We start from the raw sequence: 18429 nt of genomic DNA on the forward strand, positions 1-18429 counted from the left end.
TACAGACCTGGACATAATGCACAGGAGCCCTAGAAGTAGGTGTGGGAGGTTTGGTAAACTGCCTTTGGTATCTTAAGGATCACATTTTCTTCTCTGCTTTTGAATAACAGGTGGTAGAATCTCTTTTGTGCTTGATCAGACAAGCCTTTTCATAAAGAATGTTAAACATTGACTTTAAGATTGAAGGCTTGTGGTTCGTTGGGCATATATTTAAACACAATGAAACTTCCTCTGGCCCAGTTTCTTCTCGTGTTTAACATTAGGCACGTTAACAGCTATGTTTATCTGCCATGCTGTTCTATGAACTAAGAGCTGAAGTAATGGGGGATTCCCACTACTGGCTACAGCCAGGGCACTTACATTTACCACGTGCTATTTAGCCTACATTTACCTTGTCAGCCCAATACTTGTCTGCATACTTCTATGCCCCCTGGCTAGATAGACCTAATGGAAAGTTATAGCCTATGTTGGTTGTCACTTAGTTACACCAAACATGCACCTTCAGTCTATCCAGCCCCTTTAGTCACTTATTCCTCTTTTCCATTCCCTCCTATTTAACTTCTTGGTGACCAGGGGCCTAGGATCAAATGCAGACTTAGTTGAACAGAGAGGTAGTGCTGCTCCCTCTGCTGTAATGTGGCATTTTAACCATGGCTTTGGAGCTGTGCTTCGCTCCAGCTCCAGGCAAAAACCTGCAGCTCTGGGCTCTGCTCCAAAGCCCTGGTTTTAACAATCCAAAAATCACTTGAGTTTTTGGGCTGGTACAGTGATTGATGCTTGCTCATCTGACATTACTTAACAGTGTAAAGGCAGGGACTGGAGGTGGGTGTTTTGTTTTTAATTAAAGCATTCCCCCATGCTCTGCATGCAAACCAAGTCCCACTTATGTGAGCGTCCAATTATATCATCCCTGCTTGAAAGTAACTTTCCCTCCTAAAACAGCCTTAATAAAATAAAAACAACCAAAAACCATTTACCCTTGTGCATGTTAGCTGGCCTATTTGTTTAGATAGCCAAGACTGATAAGCCAGTCCACAAAAGTTACCATGAGTAGCCTTTCCTAATACTTCTCGTGCTGATAGAGTGGCTGGAGCCTGGGTACCTACCACCAAAGGCTGCAGGACTGTTAGAGAAGCCCCTCAATGCTTGTCAGTCCATTTGCTAGGTTAATTACATGTCCCTGCATACCTCCAGTACTACTGGACCTACTGTGACTTCCCCAACCTGATATTCCACTAACCAGTAATCGTCCAGTGTAGGTAGCTTCCCCAGGGCTACTGCTACTCGCTTTGCCTGAGGCAATAAAGCTGTCATGGGTGGTCTCTCTTCTCATCAAGAGGTTCTGCAGCATTGTTCCATGCACCATGTGAAGAACACTCACTGGTCTGCAGTTGTTGCTTCACCTGGCACGGGTCCCCTTCCCTCTACCTCGTAGAGGAGGGAGCAGAGCCTTTTTGCATGAAGTGAGTGCCTGCCAACTCTTGCTGGGGGACTCTTGGCAAGTCTTCAGTAGCTCAAGCAGATAATCCTACCACTGAGGATTCAGCTTAGCCTCCATTTTGGGATGATATGAAGAAAAAGGCTACTCTTCCCTGGGACTTCTAGGAGTTTAATCCCATCTCCCACAATTCCACTGAACCCCCACTCAGAGACTCCCTTTTGAAATCTCTCCCAAGCCCTTAAAGTAATCATGCTGGGTCAGAGCCCAAGGGACAATGTGTTTAACAACACTTTGCTACATTCCTGTGTGTGAATGCACAGAAAAGTGCAATAGGAGTGCTAATGCACAAGCTCTAGTATCCTAGGCAATATTAATGATTACAGAGTATTTTCCAGTGTAAATTAAGCAATAACAGTGAGAAACTTTATTGAAAATGGAAGCTTAGATTCTGGGACACAAAATGGCAGCCACCAGAAGAAAAATACCTATCTGCCAAATTTGAACAACTTAACTCTATTTAGCACATCTCCCTAAAAAGCACAGGGGTATATAGCCTGGGCCAAGGCAAGGTGATTTTTCTTTTAAACTGCTCTAGGATTTTTTGTATTTGTTCCACTTCCCACTCCTACCAGCTGTAAATGTATTGTGTTTAACATCTCCATTAAGAAGCGGGTAGAAAATGAGGCTAGACATTCATGGTGCCATTTCACAAGCTTGCTGGTATTTCATGTCCTCCAGTTAAAAGCCCTCTTAGCTACTGAAAAGATGGACGGTGCCTAATTTTGCTAAAAACACACCTTTAAAATCCCATAAAACTAGTTTCAAATGGCTGTTACACTCACTAACATCAGACCTTTACACTGGTGTCAACTGAGACTGTTTGAGAGAAGCCTATGGTTATCAGTGGTGTCCATAACAGATCAACTGCAGTATGGCCAATGCTGAGCATTTAAAAATGAGTCAGGGCCTCAAGATATCATGATTGGCTTAAAAGCCACAAGTATTAAACGTGGGTTTTTTTTACTTGCCTTTTGAATGTTTAGGGTACACTTATGTTTTCAAGTTTTTTTTTTTCCCCACAACGAGGGACAGAACTTATTTTGAGGTGGGGAAAGAGGTGGGGTTTATAATGAAAGTTGAGAGTCTCATGTAATCTCTGTAGGAACTGGGGCTGTCAAACATAAAATATTACAAGACTTAGAAACACCAACTGTTCTTCCAACTGCAAGAGTCAGGTAAGACCAGTCAACAGGAGAGTTCAAATGTTACCGAGAAAGGTTCTACGTGGAATGATGACAAACACTTCTATATCCCCAGACAGGGGCCTCGAGCTTTTAGGGTCTGTTTACACTGGGAAATTAATGAACTGGTTACACCTGTAGCATAGAGCATCATCCATCTTGAAATTTTCAGTACAAACAGGTTAGGCCACCAAAACCCAGTTCTATATAACTGCTCTGTTTTAACTGAACTGGTTTAAAACTGGGTAGAAAGTTCCCCTTAGGAGAGCCTAAGGGTACATTCTTTTAAAGGCACTTAAGTGAGTTAGAATCTTAATTCCCTTTCCAAAAGGAATTTAGGAGCCTAAAATATTGACTTCCAGTGAGATTTAATCTTGCATTACTAGGCAGTAATATGGTTTTTCTAAAACACGGTATAAACAGAGTAAACACTACCTATAATGAGATTTAAAATAGCAATATTGATCACTTCCTGGAAGAAGTGTTTACAAGGTAGCTCTAGTTAAGGTTGTACTACATTACACCTGCCTGCATCAATGTTGTCTGTAGTATGAAACTGAACCATTATTGATTGGACACCGAACCCAGGTTGACTGCAAAGGACAAGCTATGTCCAGCAAGCCAAGGCTCTAGTGACTGCATTGTCAATTTTATTTAATTAAATCAGTGGGGTTTTTTTAAATTTAAATATCGCTGCCATATAATTTCATCTGCCACACCAAAAGTGTCCAAAAAAAAAAAAAAAATCTAGGGCCCTTGGCCCAGAATTAAGATTAGTTTACTGCAGAGTATTCCAGGAATTGAGCATGATTCAGCTCATGTTCATGCTGAAGCTGTGCCATACCTGTTGCAATTTTACTTGCTTGGAAGAAGATTCACCACAATTATGTCCATGCTTGAGGTCACTACACCATTCTTATGCAATTAGACTGAAAGAACGGGCATTGCAGTTGCAAGTGGTCCTTACAGCACAATCCCACAAGGCTCCAGCAATCTCTGGAGTCACTACTCTTTACCTTAACTCCCATTCTGATTTTTCCAGGTTTGAGCTATTGCAGTGCTGGTCATTGTATGTATGCATTGCTACTTATAAAAGAAAACTTAAGCCCATTTAAGGATTATTGCTATGCAGTATCCTTTCATTTTACAAAATGCATGATATGTTAACATGTTAAAATGATATTTAAAAAAATATATAGCACCTGTCCCACTGTGGTTTGCTACGGCAAATAATCCTGCTCCCAGGATCTAAATTCCCTGTAAGCTGCGTGGCCACACAGCCAGCAGGCTAGCAAGGGCCATGCAGGCGGGGAGAAGCGCCCCCCACCCCTGGCCCAACCCAGCTCCATCCCACCAGAGCTGCCACGGCTGATGAGAGGAGCCCCTTCCCTGGCCCAGCCAAGCGCAGTGCAGCCCTGCTGGAGCTGCCGCAGCCGGGGAGAGGCCCCCCTCACACGGCCTCGAGCTGCTGCAGCGAGAGAGGGCTGGGGGGAGTTCTCTCCCCCTGCCGCAGCCTGTGCCCCAAGCCCCTCATCCCCAGCCACACACCCCCACCCCAACCCTCTGCCCCAGCCCTGAGCCCCATCCCAGAGCCTTCACCCCTAGCTAGAGCCCTCACCCCCTGCACCCAACCCTCTGCCCCAGCCCTGAGCCCCCTCCCACGCCCCGAACCCTTCATCCCCAGCCCCACCGCAGAGCCTGCATCCTCATCCAGAGCCCTCATCCCCCCACACCCCAACCCTCTGCCCTAGCCCTGAGCCCCTTCCTGTACTCCAAACCCCACTCCCACCACACATCACCTCCATATTGATGGACATCACAAAATTCCTTCCTCACATGGATGTAAAAAATTAGAGGGAACACTGCACCAGGACCTATGCTGGAATATTTACCCACAATGCAACAGCTGAAGGAGTGTTGTGTGAGCACATATGAACAACTTAATACTATGTGGGATGGGTTGTGGGGACCCATTGCACTATCACAAAATACAAAAGTTAAGTGAACCAATGTAAATTTCCATCGCATAATTCTTTAGCAGAGGTGAAATTTAGCAAGGGCTAATCCAAGATGTCAGAAGAAGGAACATGGCTGTAGGAGAAGTTTTTCTAATTCCAAATTTTCACTGGCAGGATTATGGCTTGAAGCATGAGAGTTTATATATCTTTTATACATTTTTATCCTGAATTACTGTGGATGTTATTAGTCTCATCTACTTCAGAATCTAAAGTTTTAAAAAAACAAACCAAAAAAACCCCACTGTAGTAGCACATTTCACAGATCAATTTTGTTTACAAACATTTCCGCTTACTATTTCAAAATCTGTTGCCTTTCAATCTTATTGAACTTCCTCTTACTCTTGTATGCTGAGAAAGGGTACATAGAAGCCAATGATTGATTATACCATTTATTTTTTGTATACTGCTCACATATCCTCTTCTCTAAGATTTAATCTGTTGCATTGCTAGCCCCATCAGAATTAAGTCAGAATCAGAATTGATTATAAACAAGTCTGGTTATTTATTAATAATCAGACCCATAGCCAGCCAAGTTCAAGTGGAGAGGCTGTGCAATGATATAGGAAGGCACCTCCCCTTGGGAAAATAAAACAGGCACAATCGCTTACATTTTAAAAAATTTAGGAACATTTCATAAGAAAAAAAAAATCAGAGAAAGGAAGTGCCTACCTTGTATTGAGCTGGAATTCTGTACTAGAAGAACCTGTCTGTGGCCAGCTAGATTCTGTTGATATACCAATGAATGAGCACTCAAATTGCCAAGTGCCCAATTGCATCTGATGTGAGATGCAGAAACAAATGGTGCATGAGTATTCAAAAGCCAAAATCAACATATTTCAGTGCACACAGCTTATTCTCAATGAAGATAAAGCATACTATTCTATCCCTAACCCCTACAGAGAACATTGGGCTCCCTTTTCCTTTCCTTTGCACAGAACAAGTCTGCTACCTCTCCGCCTTCCCTCTCAACACTTCCTCCTCTCCCACAAAATATCCTACAGAGCCATATTTTTGTTATTTAACATTATGTGCACATTTGTAAATGATTTGGCACCTAGCTTTCTACAGGAAACTTAATTTGTCCATCCAGGGCTGGTGGTTGCCTAGGGCGGCAGGATTTGGGGTGCGGCATTTTGCCGCCCTCGGTGGAAATTTGGCGGTGGGGGGGTCCTTCCGCTCCGGATCTTCGGTGGAAATTTGGCGGCAGGTCCTTCACTCGCTCCGGGACCCACTGCTGAAGTGCCCCGAAGACATGGAGCAGAAGGACCCCCCGCTGCCGAAGACCCCAGGCCTCCTGAACGCTCAGAGGAGGAGCGCTGCCGCCTATGGCAGCAAAAACCCTGGCGCCGCTCCTGTGTCCATCATGTTTGGCTCTGCTTTCTCTTCATCAAACCCTTTTTTCTTCCTCTCCCATTTCCTTCCAAAACTGTTGTTACTCTCTCACTACATCCTTCCCTATTTCTCCTATGCTTTCATCTCCCCCACCTAGCTCTGTATCCTTTTCCCCTACTCTGCCTGGCCTCTACCACCCCTACATTTCTCCCCCCTATTTGGGATCTGTGCATTCTACTAGCCACCTCATAATGTGTGTGTGCAGGATAAGATATCTGGATAGTCTAAGACCATGGGTCTCAAACTTTTTTTTTTTTTTTTTTTTTTTTTTTACTGGCGACCCCTTTCACATCGCAAGCCTCTGAGTGTGACCCCCCCTAATAAATTAAACACCCTTTTAAAAATATATTTAACATCATTATAAATGCTGGAGGCAAGCGGGGTTTGGGGTGGAGGTTGACAGCTCGTGACCCCTCATGTAATGACCTCGAAACCCTGAGGGGTCCCGACCCCCAGTCTGAGAACCCCTGGTCTAAGAACAGTTTCAACAGTACTCACCTCTTCCTTCACCCCTGCCCCCACAGTCAGTTTGAAAACATTTTCACAGCTGTTTACTTAAATATCTCCCGTTTCCCAGTGACGAAGGCAGTTTACAATGTAATATACACAGTGGCCCGTAAAGAAGGGTGTGGTCTACCAGGAAGTAGTTAGCCTACAGTAGTGCTTTGAGTTCTCTGGATAAACAGTACTAAGTACAAAGTATTATAGCAGGCGTTGATTACCCACTGACACCACAAGCAATATTTGATGTGCATGTTATAAAATGTACAGCCCAGAACAAACTGACAGAATTGAGCCAGTCTTAGAACTCAACTCTGAGAAGGAAAACTACCTCTGTTTCACTCAGTGGTAATCCCAAGCACTTTCATAGTTTGGTGGTCTCAGCTGTCTTTGTTCATAAAATGTTCTCTCTCTTTATATATTATAGAATTTCCTGTTTTGCATAAGGCTGTTGACAAGATACAATTGTGTAATGCTGCAACATGACTATGGCATTGCACAGGACTCAGTAATTCGTAGTAACCAGACTAGTTTACACTAAGGGCATACAAAGAGAGGCTGAGATCTAGAGACTCTCAGCTTAAAGAAAGAACAGACTTCTTGTTTAATTGTTTGTTTGTTTTTTATTTGGGAAAAGTGCTTCTTACAAAAGGCAGCTGCAAAACAATACATCATAGAGCTCAGCAACAACTTCTTATTCCATTTTAAAAGTGAAAGGAGAGGCTGTCTCAGGGCAAGAGAAGCAGAAGAACAGATCATGGGGCATCCATGAGTCATGAAAAGAGCAGCAATAATTTAACGCAAGGTGAAAATTCCTGCATTTGCGCTTTGGTGGCAAAATATGAGCTCTTATCAATGGAATTCTATCTTGCTATTGCATGACTGCTAGTTCTTTTCTAGGTAACTCAATAACTCACAACAAGTTTGCAGCTCTTCCAAGCAACCTGCATAACTCAGATGGGATATGAGCCAGGAGTGCCTTGAACCAACTAAGTAGTATAGTGATTTCCTGGATAAGCTCATGGCTTGAGTGGTTATTGATGGTATAAAACTATGCGAGCAATGCAATTAAGGGATCCCGACTTGATGTTCTACTGGATAACAATATGGTGAGAACCCTCTTCTGGCTAACCAGGTTCCTACTTTTAGTCAGTCCCTATAATATACATTAGAGAGAGCTGGTGTATTAAGGAGTGCCAAGTTATACCTGATGGTTAAGACCATTGCCACAGACTGGGCTGAGACCACTAAACCAGTTTCATGTCCAACTGGAGACTACAATTCATGCACCAAAAGGGGAGGAGAGTTAGTTTTTGGTTGGTTAAACATATACAGAGTCTCCCAGCCCTTGAGATCCAACTCTGCGTTTATTTGTTTATACACATTGAAAGTTCTCCTTTCACGTACAAACACATTTTCCTTTCATGCTAAACACAGTAAAAACCTGGAACATTCGCACCTGGTTCTGGTTACACAGTAGTAATAGTAATGTGCAAGTAAACAAGAGACCAAAACCACAAATGAAGATGTGTACATGAGGGGGTTGGAACAGAACTGAAGCCAGCAAGAAGTACGTGTGTCTGGCACGAAATCGGAAGTATTGATTTGAAGTCCACAGCAGAAAAAGGCCACTGGCCAATTTATATCCCCCACTGCATGGCCACTGCTCTCATTTTTGTATCTGGGCTCTTCAAGATGAGTATGGAAGTCCTGTAAACACTTTAACCCTGGAACTGGGTGAATCCTGTCAGGAACACAGATGAAGCAACAAACCTAAGCTAACTGTTTGACAGTTAATTCATTTTACAAAAACTAACGTTTTAAAGATTTCTTGTTATTTGTTTAAACAGAGAAAAACAAACACTCCTGGGGCAAGGGGAGGAGACAGACCCTGGGTAAAAGTTATTACAACAGCACCTGGAATTGATAGGCCTGCCTAGGAGAAACACAGGCACTGCCACAACACCACAGGAAAGAGCTACTGCCTGATGCCAAGCAGACAGTCCAAACTCCGCTGACAGGTGCTATAGATCCAAGTCATAATAATCTTCCAGCTCGTCATGAAACAAGTCCCACTCGTCCTCGGAGTCTGTCAACTCATCATCACCTCCTGCTGCCAAAAGCATGAGCAACATCTCGCCGAGCTCAAAGGTCACAACCTCATCCTCGTCGTTCTCGAAGGGATCGCTGCTCTCCCTCTCCTCAATGAATTCCCAGAACCGATTCCTTCGCTGGGCCTGCAAAGGGAACACAGTTATTGCTCTTGTGTGACCGAGAGTTACAAGATACATATGCTCCTGGGGCTTACAATGCTCAGCTCCCAGGTATATAACATGCAGCTAGTCATGCTTCCCACTGGGATCTGCATTTACTCCTGCTATAGCTGACTACCAACATTTCTGCCTCAAGATATAGGTGACATTAAGAAATGTGTCTCTTCCACAGTCTCCCCTCCATCACTTCCAGTCTTTGGACCACTCTCCCCTCCAATCCACTATGTATGTTTTACTACATAAGCAAATCTGAGGCATTCACACCTTTTCCTTCCCTCTTCCAAAAAGTCTAAAAGCAGTGAGACTTACCCGATATCTACTCGATGTTCCCACTTTCTGTCTCTGTGGCTCCTCTCGGCGACCATCGGGATATGCATGTTTGTAAAAACAGTTCCCTCCAAATGGACAGCTCCCACGGCCTTCATCAAAATACCTGCATGGCTTGTTGCTGGAAAGGAAAATATCGCAACCCTTACTCACAGCAGAGCCAGTCAGAATTCAGTATTGCATTTGCTTATGGTCCAGGGGGTCTCTTTAAATATGCACCATTTGCCGCTGACGCCATTTTATCAATAAAAAATACATACACAGAAATGATGTATTACACTATGTGCATACCCAACAGATGTGCGCGTGGGTAGATGCATGCATAGGGAAGCTGATGACTCACAGTGCACAAGTCTACTACCTTATGGCTGTATCAATTATGTATTGGGTGGGTAAGGAAAAAGCTTGTGAGGTCAATAAATACATAGGAAAGCTAGGTGACTGTGTTGATACATGCATCTGCGGGTGGATAAGTAAGGATGCACTTCACACGTGTGGGGGTGGAAAGGAGGTATGAGAGGGCTTTAGATAAACACCCTTGTTCTCCAGGTGTGCCCTTATCTCTGCAGTCTTAACTTGACAAAAGGCTGCAGTGCTCGTACCTCATTGCCTCCTTGTATTTCTGAATGAGTTTCTGCTTCTCTTCCTTCTCCTCCACCCAGTACTCACTTGGAATGACAAAGTTAGATGTGATCCGACATTCTGGGCAGGACCTGGGGAACGAAGAGACTGCACTGCAAAATTCCACATTACAGGGGCGCTCTGTCCTATTATAAAACATACCATGGCACATATCCCATCTTTAAAGATGTATCCTATTGTGCCTGGGCACTTACTGCCAGGACTTTGTGCTTCTTTTTCAATCTACGTTCTCTTTTGCACAAGAAGACACCCTAAACTCTTCCTCTTCTTTCAGAACTCAACTCAGCAGCTGATCATTTTGTCTCCATAGAACTTGGGGGAGAAAAAACATTTCACACAGACTCCTTTTTCTTTAGATTTAGATAAATTTATTTTTTGTAGTTTTGTTTGGTTTTTGTATTTGTTTGTTTGGGTTTCTTTAGAACGCCTTAAAGAGGGTATGGGTCATTGGCTGGCTAATTAATCAGGGAGGTGAAAAGTTAGGAAACATACATTCAGAACTGGTTAATCTGTTTTCACCATCTAATCTGGGTGCCTGAAACCTTTAAATGGTAACTAACTGAAGACAAAACATGACTTTCATCCAAATAAGTGGATTTTGCAAACCAATCTAGATTAACTAGGTCAGAGTGTAAATACAAACAAAATGCTACCCCTGGAAGATGACTTCAATTCTGGATTAACATTAGTTAGGATGCATTAAATGCAGTCTTTGTGGGGGGACTTTGTTGCAAGTTGTCACAAGACACTAAATTCTTCTCATGTAACAAAGCACAATCAAGATGGGGAAGTGCCTCACTTTATAATCTTGCTCTCAAATTGTTTAGCGCTCCTCCACTTGCGGATGCATTTGAGACAGTAAGTATGGTTGCAGTTGGAGAGGATCCCAAAGCGGCGCTCGCTGGGGTTGGCTTTTTCATATACCACCTCCATGCAGATCCCACACACCATGTCTTTACTACGCTGGACGGCAAATGAGAGCTCCATGTCCTTCTCATGAGCCTCAATGCAAGACTGAAGAGGAGAGAGAGAGAAAACCAGCCTGTAATCTTGTGCACTATTTAATAGGTTTTAACTCACTAGTTTCATCTTAAGTTTATTCTCGCCACATTCTACACTAAAAAGGACAAACCACCTGGGAGGTTCAGGTCCTCAAAAAACAGTCTTTTAGGTCATAGGAGGCAACAGTCAACGTCAAGTTAAGCTCTTTTCCAAGAACCCAGGCAGAAATAGCTGAACTAAAACTTCACGAAAAGTGACCTAAGTTACCCACATTTGAGTGTTTGAAATGAGTATTAGTACAGTTATACAGACTTTATCCTCAATGCAGACAGGGTCCAGCTTCTTTTAAACAAGGCTGGTTTGAAAACAGCCTTGACAGGAAATAATTCAGTTTGCAATGTGAACCTTCTTGTTAACTGACTGACTTGTATACAGTCAACTTCAGAAGAAAGGGAATGAATGACAAGTGATTGCACAAGGCAAGGGAGTAACTTGAAACTATTCAACACAAGCCATCGGTATGCTTACCTTTATGTGTTGGGATCTCTGGGCAGCATCAACTGGATGTAAGACCTGCAACCCACACATGTCACACACATCCCCATGGATATACACGCAGTTCTCTCCATAACGACATTCTCCTACTGCAGCGTAGGGGCACAGTTGCTTCTTCATCTCCACATTTGCTTGCTGCTTTTCATACTCTTCCTCAATTACCATTCCCTGCAAGGGTGTTTCGATGCAGGAAGGGGCAGCTGCAGGGGTAAGTTAGAGATGTGTTACATTTGAGGGTTAGGGTTTGCAATACATGCTTTTCAGCTATAAAAACTTCGGGTAAACCAACTCCGTTTATCCAAGGAACATAACAAAAAAATGCACTAGGCTTGTGTCAATAAATCCTGCAAACCTTGCCCTAAAATGACTTAGCAATTTCTTCATTCTAGAAGGAAGTGAGGAAGTAGTTTCAGCTCGGATTTTCTCAGCTTTCAATAATAAGCAAGGCAAGGCAATCAGTGCATTAGTGGTGAGATTCAACTTTATCCAACAGGACGAGGTCAATACTAAGAAAACTGCCCAATTCTGAAAGTGGGTAAATACTCTTGTGGGTCAACCATGCTTGTAACAAGGTTTGGTTCAAGAAAGAACTGAATTAAATCATGCTGAAAGTAGGTTAAAAACCCTGTCCCTCTTGCTTTCTGAACCAGTTCAAACATGATTTACACAGGCTGAAACAAGCTTCAGTACATGATGGTTAAACTCTTGTGCTTCAACCACTAAAACTGGTGTTTTGTCCCTATACAGCCAACAGCTAGGCCCTGTAGAAGAGGAAGGATACTTACCAGGATGACTAACTTGGAGCTCCAAAAATACTGCCTCAGATTCTTATGCTCATGAGTCATGTTAGTTAGCATGCTGTTGCACAGGCTGCAGTTCTTAAGCAGTTAATTGCTGGGGTGGCTTTCACTGCTGGACTCACAAGAATGTTCTAGAACAGAGGATATAAAAACCCTGCCCAAGTCTCTGACTACTGTGGCAAATCGCAAATCCCCCTTCTGAAGTGTAAGGAGGGATAATGAGCATGGATTTGTTGAGATCATACCTGCAGAGAATTCTGATCACAGGTAAGTAATCTTTGTTTCCTCTTCATGAATTGTCTCAGCTGTTCTTCATTCTGGGGAGAAGAACTAGCAGCATTAGTCCCCCCAGGAACTAGCTGAAATAGTGATTAAAGGACTGAAGGACTTCTGTTCCTAAACAGCCATATGATTTATCCTGGTCATCAAGAGAACAGCACTGAGTAAACTTGTGAATTAAATTTAAAGAAAATGCTCTCCAAGTTCCTAGATATTTCTACAGACTAAATTAAATTGGCAGTGTTGCAGCAAGCTTAGTAAAAGGAGTCCAAAGAGCTTTTGATTAGCAGGATCCCTGCCTGGTCATAAATTGAGCTGAAAACCTTATCCATGTGTCTTCTCTCTCTGGGCTGAGATGGATTATTCCTCTTGGGATTTCTCCCTCTATGCCAGGAACCTACAGGATGATTTGTGAAATGGTATAACTGAATTTTCTTTTATCATCCGAATTATGGAATAACCTCACCAACTCAGTCGTGAGACAAGAAAAGACAATGGTTCAGTTTAAATGACAAGTGAGATGCCTCTTTGGCATGAGTACAAATCTTAAGTTTATCCATATTGAACACTAAGGAGGATCAGCAATGGCACCTTGCACTTCACTTGCATTTCTGATCCACACTGAAAAATAAGCAATGAAGAAAACAGTAAACTATAGGTTCGAATGGATCTTATGTTGGCCTAGTGAGCACCAGGTTCGGATAGGTGAAAGAAGTCAGCTATTCTTAAAGGCTTAATAGAGGCTTACTTTAACTGTGGAGAAAGATAATCCAAGATTTGATATGGGAAAGAAAACAATCCAATATAAAACAAAGAGGACACGATCTGGAGGCTCTTTCCTTAAAGGAATGAGAAACATTTCCACTTTAGGGCATAAGATTTCCAATGGACAGCTTACAAGATTCTAATGTAATTTGCTGGACTTCTTCCAAGAGCAATCTTCATCTACTAAACTCCAAGATGTAAAATGCCAGAGGAAGGAATTATGGATCTGGGTGCAGGTTCAATCCTCCTTTGCGAGATAACAAGTCTGGAAAAGAAGAGAAGAATCACCTGTTGCTCCTCTGCCAGAATGAGACCTAGAACCAGAACTACTTTATAATCTGGTACTACAAGAATTGTGTGTTGCCTCTTGCATCTCCTCTACAAGAACCACAGGCAAAAGAGCGGAGGGGGAAATAAGGTCTCCACCCCCATGGAGCAAAAAAGTATGGGGCAGGCATCACTGCTTTTGTGCAAATTGTCAGGCATTTGGTATTCTCTGCAGAAGCAAATAAGTATTTCTGGATGCCCCCACTTCAAGGTAAATTGAAGCACAAATGGCTTACTTTAAAGATCAGTCATATTGATCCTGGCTCAGCTTGTTTGCTATGGATTTTTTTTTGCCCCAGGCAAGTGAAAGACAAAAGAATTACTTAATTCTCAACTCACTAATCTCAAAGAATTGCTTCTTAACAAAGAGCAAGCTCTCCAGTTGCTCCCCTTCTTCAATCCTCCATGCATCATGATACTACATTGGGATGAAGGGACCTCCGTTGGTGTACACGTAACTCTCCTCGCTGAGCAAAAAAAAAAAAAATTTGGTCCAGCAGGCTGTTGAGTGAGCCTGCAAGCTATTCTTTCATCTGCATCAAGGGAAGGAAGCAGCTTTCAAGATGTTTACAATGGAGAAATGGGGTAGATCCTGGATCATGAAATTTTCCACTCCACACTGCTTGGCTGTTCTTCTCAGCCACTCCACAGACTAGTCTGGTACCCCCAAGCATGGCTTGCCTCACAGATTAGGAAACACTGGGTTACGGTGAAATGCCTAAGTGCTGGAAGTGAATTGCCAAGCTTGAACCTCAAGAGTATTTCCTGGGTGTTTGCTACTCCGAACATACAACTCAAAGACCAAGGCTTCCAGACTAATCTTGAGGAAAAGTATTGTTGCTTTTCAAGTTACTGTGCATAATTTTCCATGAAAGCTTGAATCTGAACTTTACAGAAACAACCTGGAAGCTCTGAGATACAGATGTCTTCTTAAGGTCACTTTCAGAACATCACATGTATCAGATATATTGTTAGCAGCACACAACATTATCTTTAGCAGTTTCCTGACAGTCCCAAGTAACAGTTTTCATTTCTCTTGGCTAACAATAATATTCTAAGAAGGGCAGGAGGTTGGACTAAAAGGTGCAAATCATAATTTTGTCTTAACACTATGATAAATGGCAATCTTCATGAAGAACCAGAAAAAGAACACAACTGCATTGGCTCTTATCCATTTGACCTAGTGCCCTCGAATTATTTTCCAGAGGTGCTGATCTTACAGCCTTGAAAGACCTGATCTTGTCCAAATAATGGCTGTCAAAACCAGTTGAGAACTTGCAGTCAGGCAAGTCCTTGTGGCCCTGAAAAAGGTTCTTTGCTACAGAAACAAATGGCTAGCTGCAACAGAAGCTTTTTTGTAGACGCCATAAGGGACACTAATATTTCCCTCTTTTGATTTCCAGGACTCTATTTTTAAAGCTAGCTATCTTTTAAAGCTCTCTTGGCACCTAAAAATGCAGATAGTCCTCTTTGAAAATCCCACAAGATGCTCATCTGCAGCTTTATGTACCGGATACCTTTAAAAATCTCCCAACATACTAAAGATTTTGTCTTTTCCTGAACTGCATATACAAAAAGTTCCCAAGATCTAGTATCATTGGCATGTATTAAAACAGGAAGAAGCTGGGATATGTTCCTCATGCAAGTTGGAAGAAATCTCCTTAGTCATGAGTTCCTCTTCAATTCCAAAGTGTCATTTTAATATGTAGGTACTCAGGAGGAATCTCCCCCGGAGCTAGTATATTGTTTGTGTCCTCCCCCCCACAAGTACTGCTCAGAATCCAGTGATTGATGAGCATTTTTTACTCCTGGGAGAATTTTGTGTCACTGTGTGTGTGCAGAATTCATATCCCATACAGATTTCTTTGCTTCCCCACAGAAAAATGACTTCTGATGGGAAAGCAAAGGGAAGCTGCAAGAGTGGTCATGCGCCCCTCCCCCCCCCCCCCCAGCAGCACAGGCAGGCTGGCTCGGGTGACAACGTAAATCACTGCCGGGGGTGGGAGGCAGTTGTGCAATGGGGGGGGGGGGGGGGGGGGGGCAGACAGACAGAGAAACTGTCCCTCTCACTCACTATTGCAGCACACTCAGCATAGAGGGGCAGGGCTTCAGGGTGTTTCTGAGGAGGTAGGCATGGGGCAGGCTCTGTCCCCTCAGGCAGAGCAGAATGTAGCAGCCTGCCTGCTTAGTGAATTGTTCCCATTATCTTTGTGAATTCCCCCAGGAGTATAAAACAGGTGTAAAAGTTTTAAGGCTCTTTCACATTGCCAGAGAGGTGTAAAGGAGCCTTACTGTAAAGGACAGTATGGCCTTATAAATGCTTATGGTGCTTTTATGATTAGAACTGGTCTAAATTTTTGGACTGAAAAAATTTCCTATCAAAATGTGCTCCGTGAACTGTTTGCTACTGACTTTCTGGAGATGGTCAGTAGCCAATATAAATTGTGAATTCGATTTCCCAGCCCTCACTTGCTCTTCAGTTGCCTATGCGGTAACACTGAGCATATGGCTGCATATAGTTGTTGACTAATAATTAGAAATAAAGGGTCAAACCTAGCTACATTACTATTTGGCAAGGGGGCTTGGGGATTTCCTCCAGTGCTCCTGACTCCCATTCACCGTCCACCTTATTGTAGTTTAAATAAATTACCGAAATAATTGAAATCAGAGTGATTATATTGTGTTATTTTGACAAATAAAATAAGCAGAATTTTAAAATATTGTGCGCAGAACTTTTAATTTTTTGGTGCAGAATTCCCCTAGGAGTAACTTTTATAAATTAAAATAACTACCCTGAAGAACTCCAAGGAATAGAGAGTATTTTTTAAATAAAAGGATGTGGAATGAGACTGGGAGAATGGAAAGTTATTTAGGAACATAGGACTAGGAGAGGCCTCCGGGGTCAACGCCAATCCCCTGCTATTGCAGACAACCTCCCATATACAGTAACTTCTCACTTAACGTCCTCCTGCTTAACACTGTTTCGAAGTTACGTCGCTGCTCCATTAGGGAACATACTCGTTTAACGTTGTGCAATGCTCCCTTATAACGTCATTTGGCTGACTTTACAAGCGAGCACTGCACAAGTTCCTCTTCTCCGCCTCTTCCCTTCCTCCCAGTGCTTCCCCCGCTGCCAAACAGTAGTTTGACAGTGCTTAGGACTTTCTGGGAGGGAGGGAAGGAAGGAAGTGGGGAAGCTGCCTCCCCCCCCCCCCCCCCCCCCAGCACTTTCCCCTTCAAAGCCAGCTGGAGAGAAGTGGCACTTTGAAGGGGAAAGCGCTGCTTCTCTCCGGCCGCTGGCTGCGCGGCTGCCCTTGCTCCTCCTGAGTCCTCCGGCCCGTGCTCACAAGGCCACATTCTGAAAGGGGCTTTAGAGCTGCAGGCCAGGGCCCCAGGGGCCCCCTTCGCCCAGGGCCCTGCAACCCCTAAAGCCCCTGCGTTCCGGGTGGCCCTGCCTGCCGGGGGGCGGAAGGAGGGGGGGGGGGGAAGAGCTCCCAGAATCGCAGCCATGGGGGCGGTGCTGCGCTACAGAGCCACCTGCACACCCCCTGCACCAAACAGGAGTTGCCCCAGGTAAGTGCTGTGTACCTCCTGCCTGCCCCAGCCCTGAGCCTCCTCCCGCACTCCCACCCTGAGCGCCCTCCCACACCCTCTCTCCCAGACCCTGCACCCCCAGTCCTGAGCCCCAGGGGAAGCCAGGGGCACCTTCCCACCACTGTACAGTAGTGTACTATATATAATGCCTTTTGTCTGCCCCCCAAAATTTTCCTTGGAACCTAACCCCCCGCATTTACATTAAATCTTATGGGAAAATTGGAATCATTTAACATCATTTCACTTAAAGTTGCATTTTTCAGGAACATAACTACAATATTAAGTGAGGAGTTACTGTAATTCCATTCAGAAACTTACCAACCTCCATCTTAAAACTAGTTAGGTTGTTAGTCCCCATTGTTAGCTCCCTACTGTTCCAGGGCATCACTCCTCAGATGACTAAAAATCACGTTCTAATTTCCAGCATGAATTTATGGGCAGAGCTATCCATTTGTTTTTATGTCAACATTATCCTTTAGCTTAAATAGCTCTTCTGCTGTTTAACTCCCCCAGCCCCTGCAATGTATTTACAGAGCAATCATAACCTTCTCAGCCTTCATTCTTCTAGGCTAAGAAAGCCATGCTCTTTTGGTCTCCTCTCATAAGTTAAGTACTCCATTCCCCTACTCATCCTGGTAGCCCTCCTCTGCACCTGTTCCAATCCCCCCCCCCTTTTTTTTTAATTTTTTAAAACCTGCACATGCAGGACTTGGCTCCTCCTGGCCAGCATCCTGGGCCAGAGGTTCTTGGGCTTTCCTGGGGCACCAGCCCAGCCAGAGGCAGTGGGGGAAGGAAGAGCCTGCCAGCCAGGCTGTTGGTGAACTGAGTGCTTTGACCAGGAGCTGGGGGGCAAAGCAGGGAGTGGACAGTGAGAGGGGGAGTGCATAAAGGGCTGATGGGTGGGCAGCAGAGGCGACATGTAACCAGCTGCCGCCTGCCCACACTCACCAGCCACCACAGCGCACAGCCAGCACTGGCAGGAAACGGGACGGGGTCCGGCTGGCCAAGAGTCGGCACACAAGAGGTGGAGCACTGATGGACCAGCAGGGGATGCAGCCAGCCCCACACACTGCATCTTCACCCCAGCCACTAGCCTTTCACACCCACTCCCATCCCCATTGATGGCCACTAGACACCCCCCCCCCCTCCAGCCAGCAGGAGGACCCGCCAGTACTGATGGGGGGGGGGGGGGGGGGGAAGGGAGGGAGGGAGGGAGGGAGATAAAAATGGGCAATTGTCTCATATCTTCTAAGAAAAAGTTAGGACACCCGC

At 44.2% G+C, this 18429-nt stretch overlaps 1 protein-coding gene across 2 annotated transcripts in view; it reads right to left on the reverse strand.

The window, feature by feature from the left end:
* Positions 1-7245: 7245 nt before the first annotated feature.
* MKRN1 (makorin ring finger protein 1) overlaps positions 7246-18429 on the reverse strand; it is a 31170-nt gene continuing 19986 nt past the window's right edge. The window contains exons 4-8 of one of the 2 annotated variants that reach the window (XM_054033763.1): positions 11366-11592; positions 10635-10849; positions 9796-9906; positions 9176-9314; positions 7246-8830 (exon numbers count right to left, since the gene is read on the reverse strand). In XM_054033763.1, the coding sequence (XP_053889738.1) occupies positions 8618-8830; positions 9176-9314; positions 9796-9906; positions 10635-10849; positions 11366-11592 (905 nt within the window). In that variant the 3' untranslated portion in view covers positions 7246-8617. The remainder of the gene's footprint in view (positions 8831-9175; positions 9315-9795; positions 9907-10634; positions 10850-11365; positions 11593-18429) is intronic. The other variant, XM_054033772.1, reaches the window with a different exon arrangement.

Source organism: Malaclemys terrapin, chromosome 1 (genome assembly GCF_027887155.1).
Source record: "Malaclemys terrapin pileata isolate rMalTer1 chromosome 1, rMalTer1.hap1, whole genome shotgun sequence".
NCBI lineage: Eukaryota > Metazoa > Chordata > Testudines > Emydidae > Malaclemys > Malaclemys terrapin.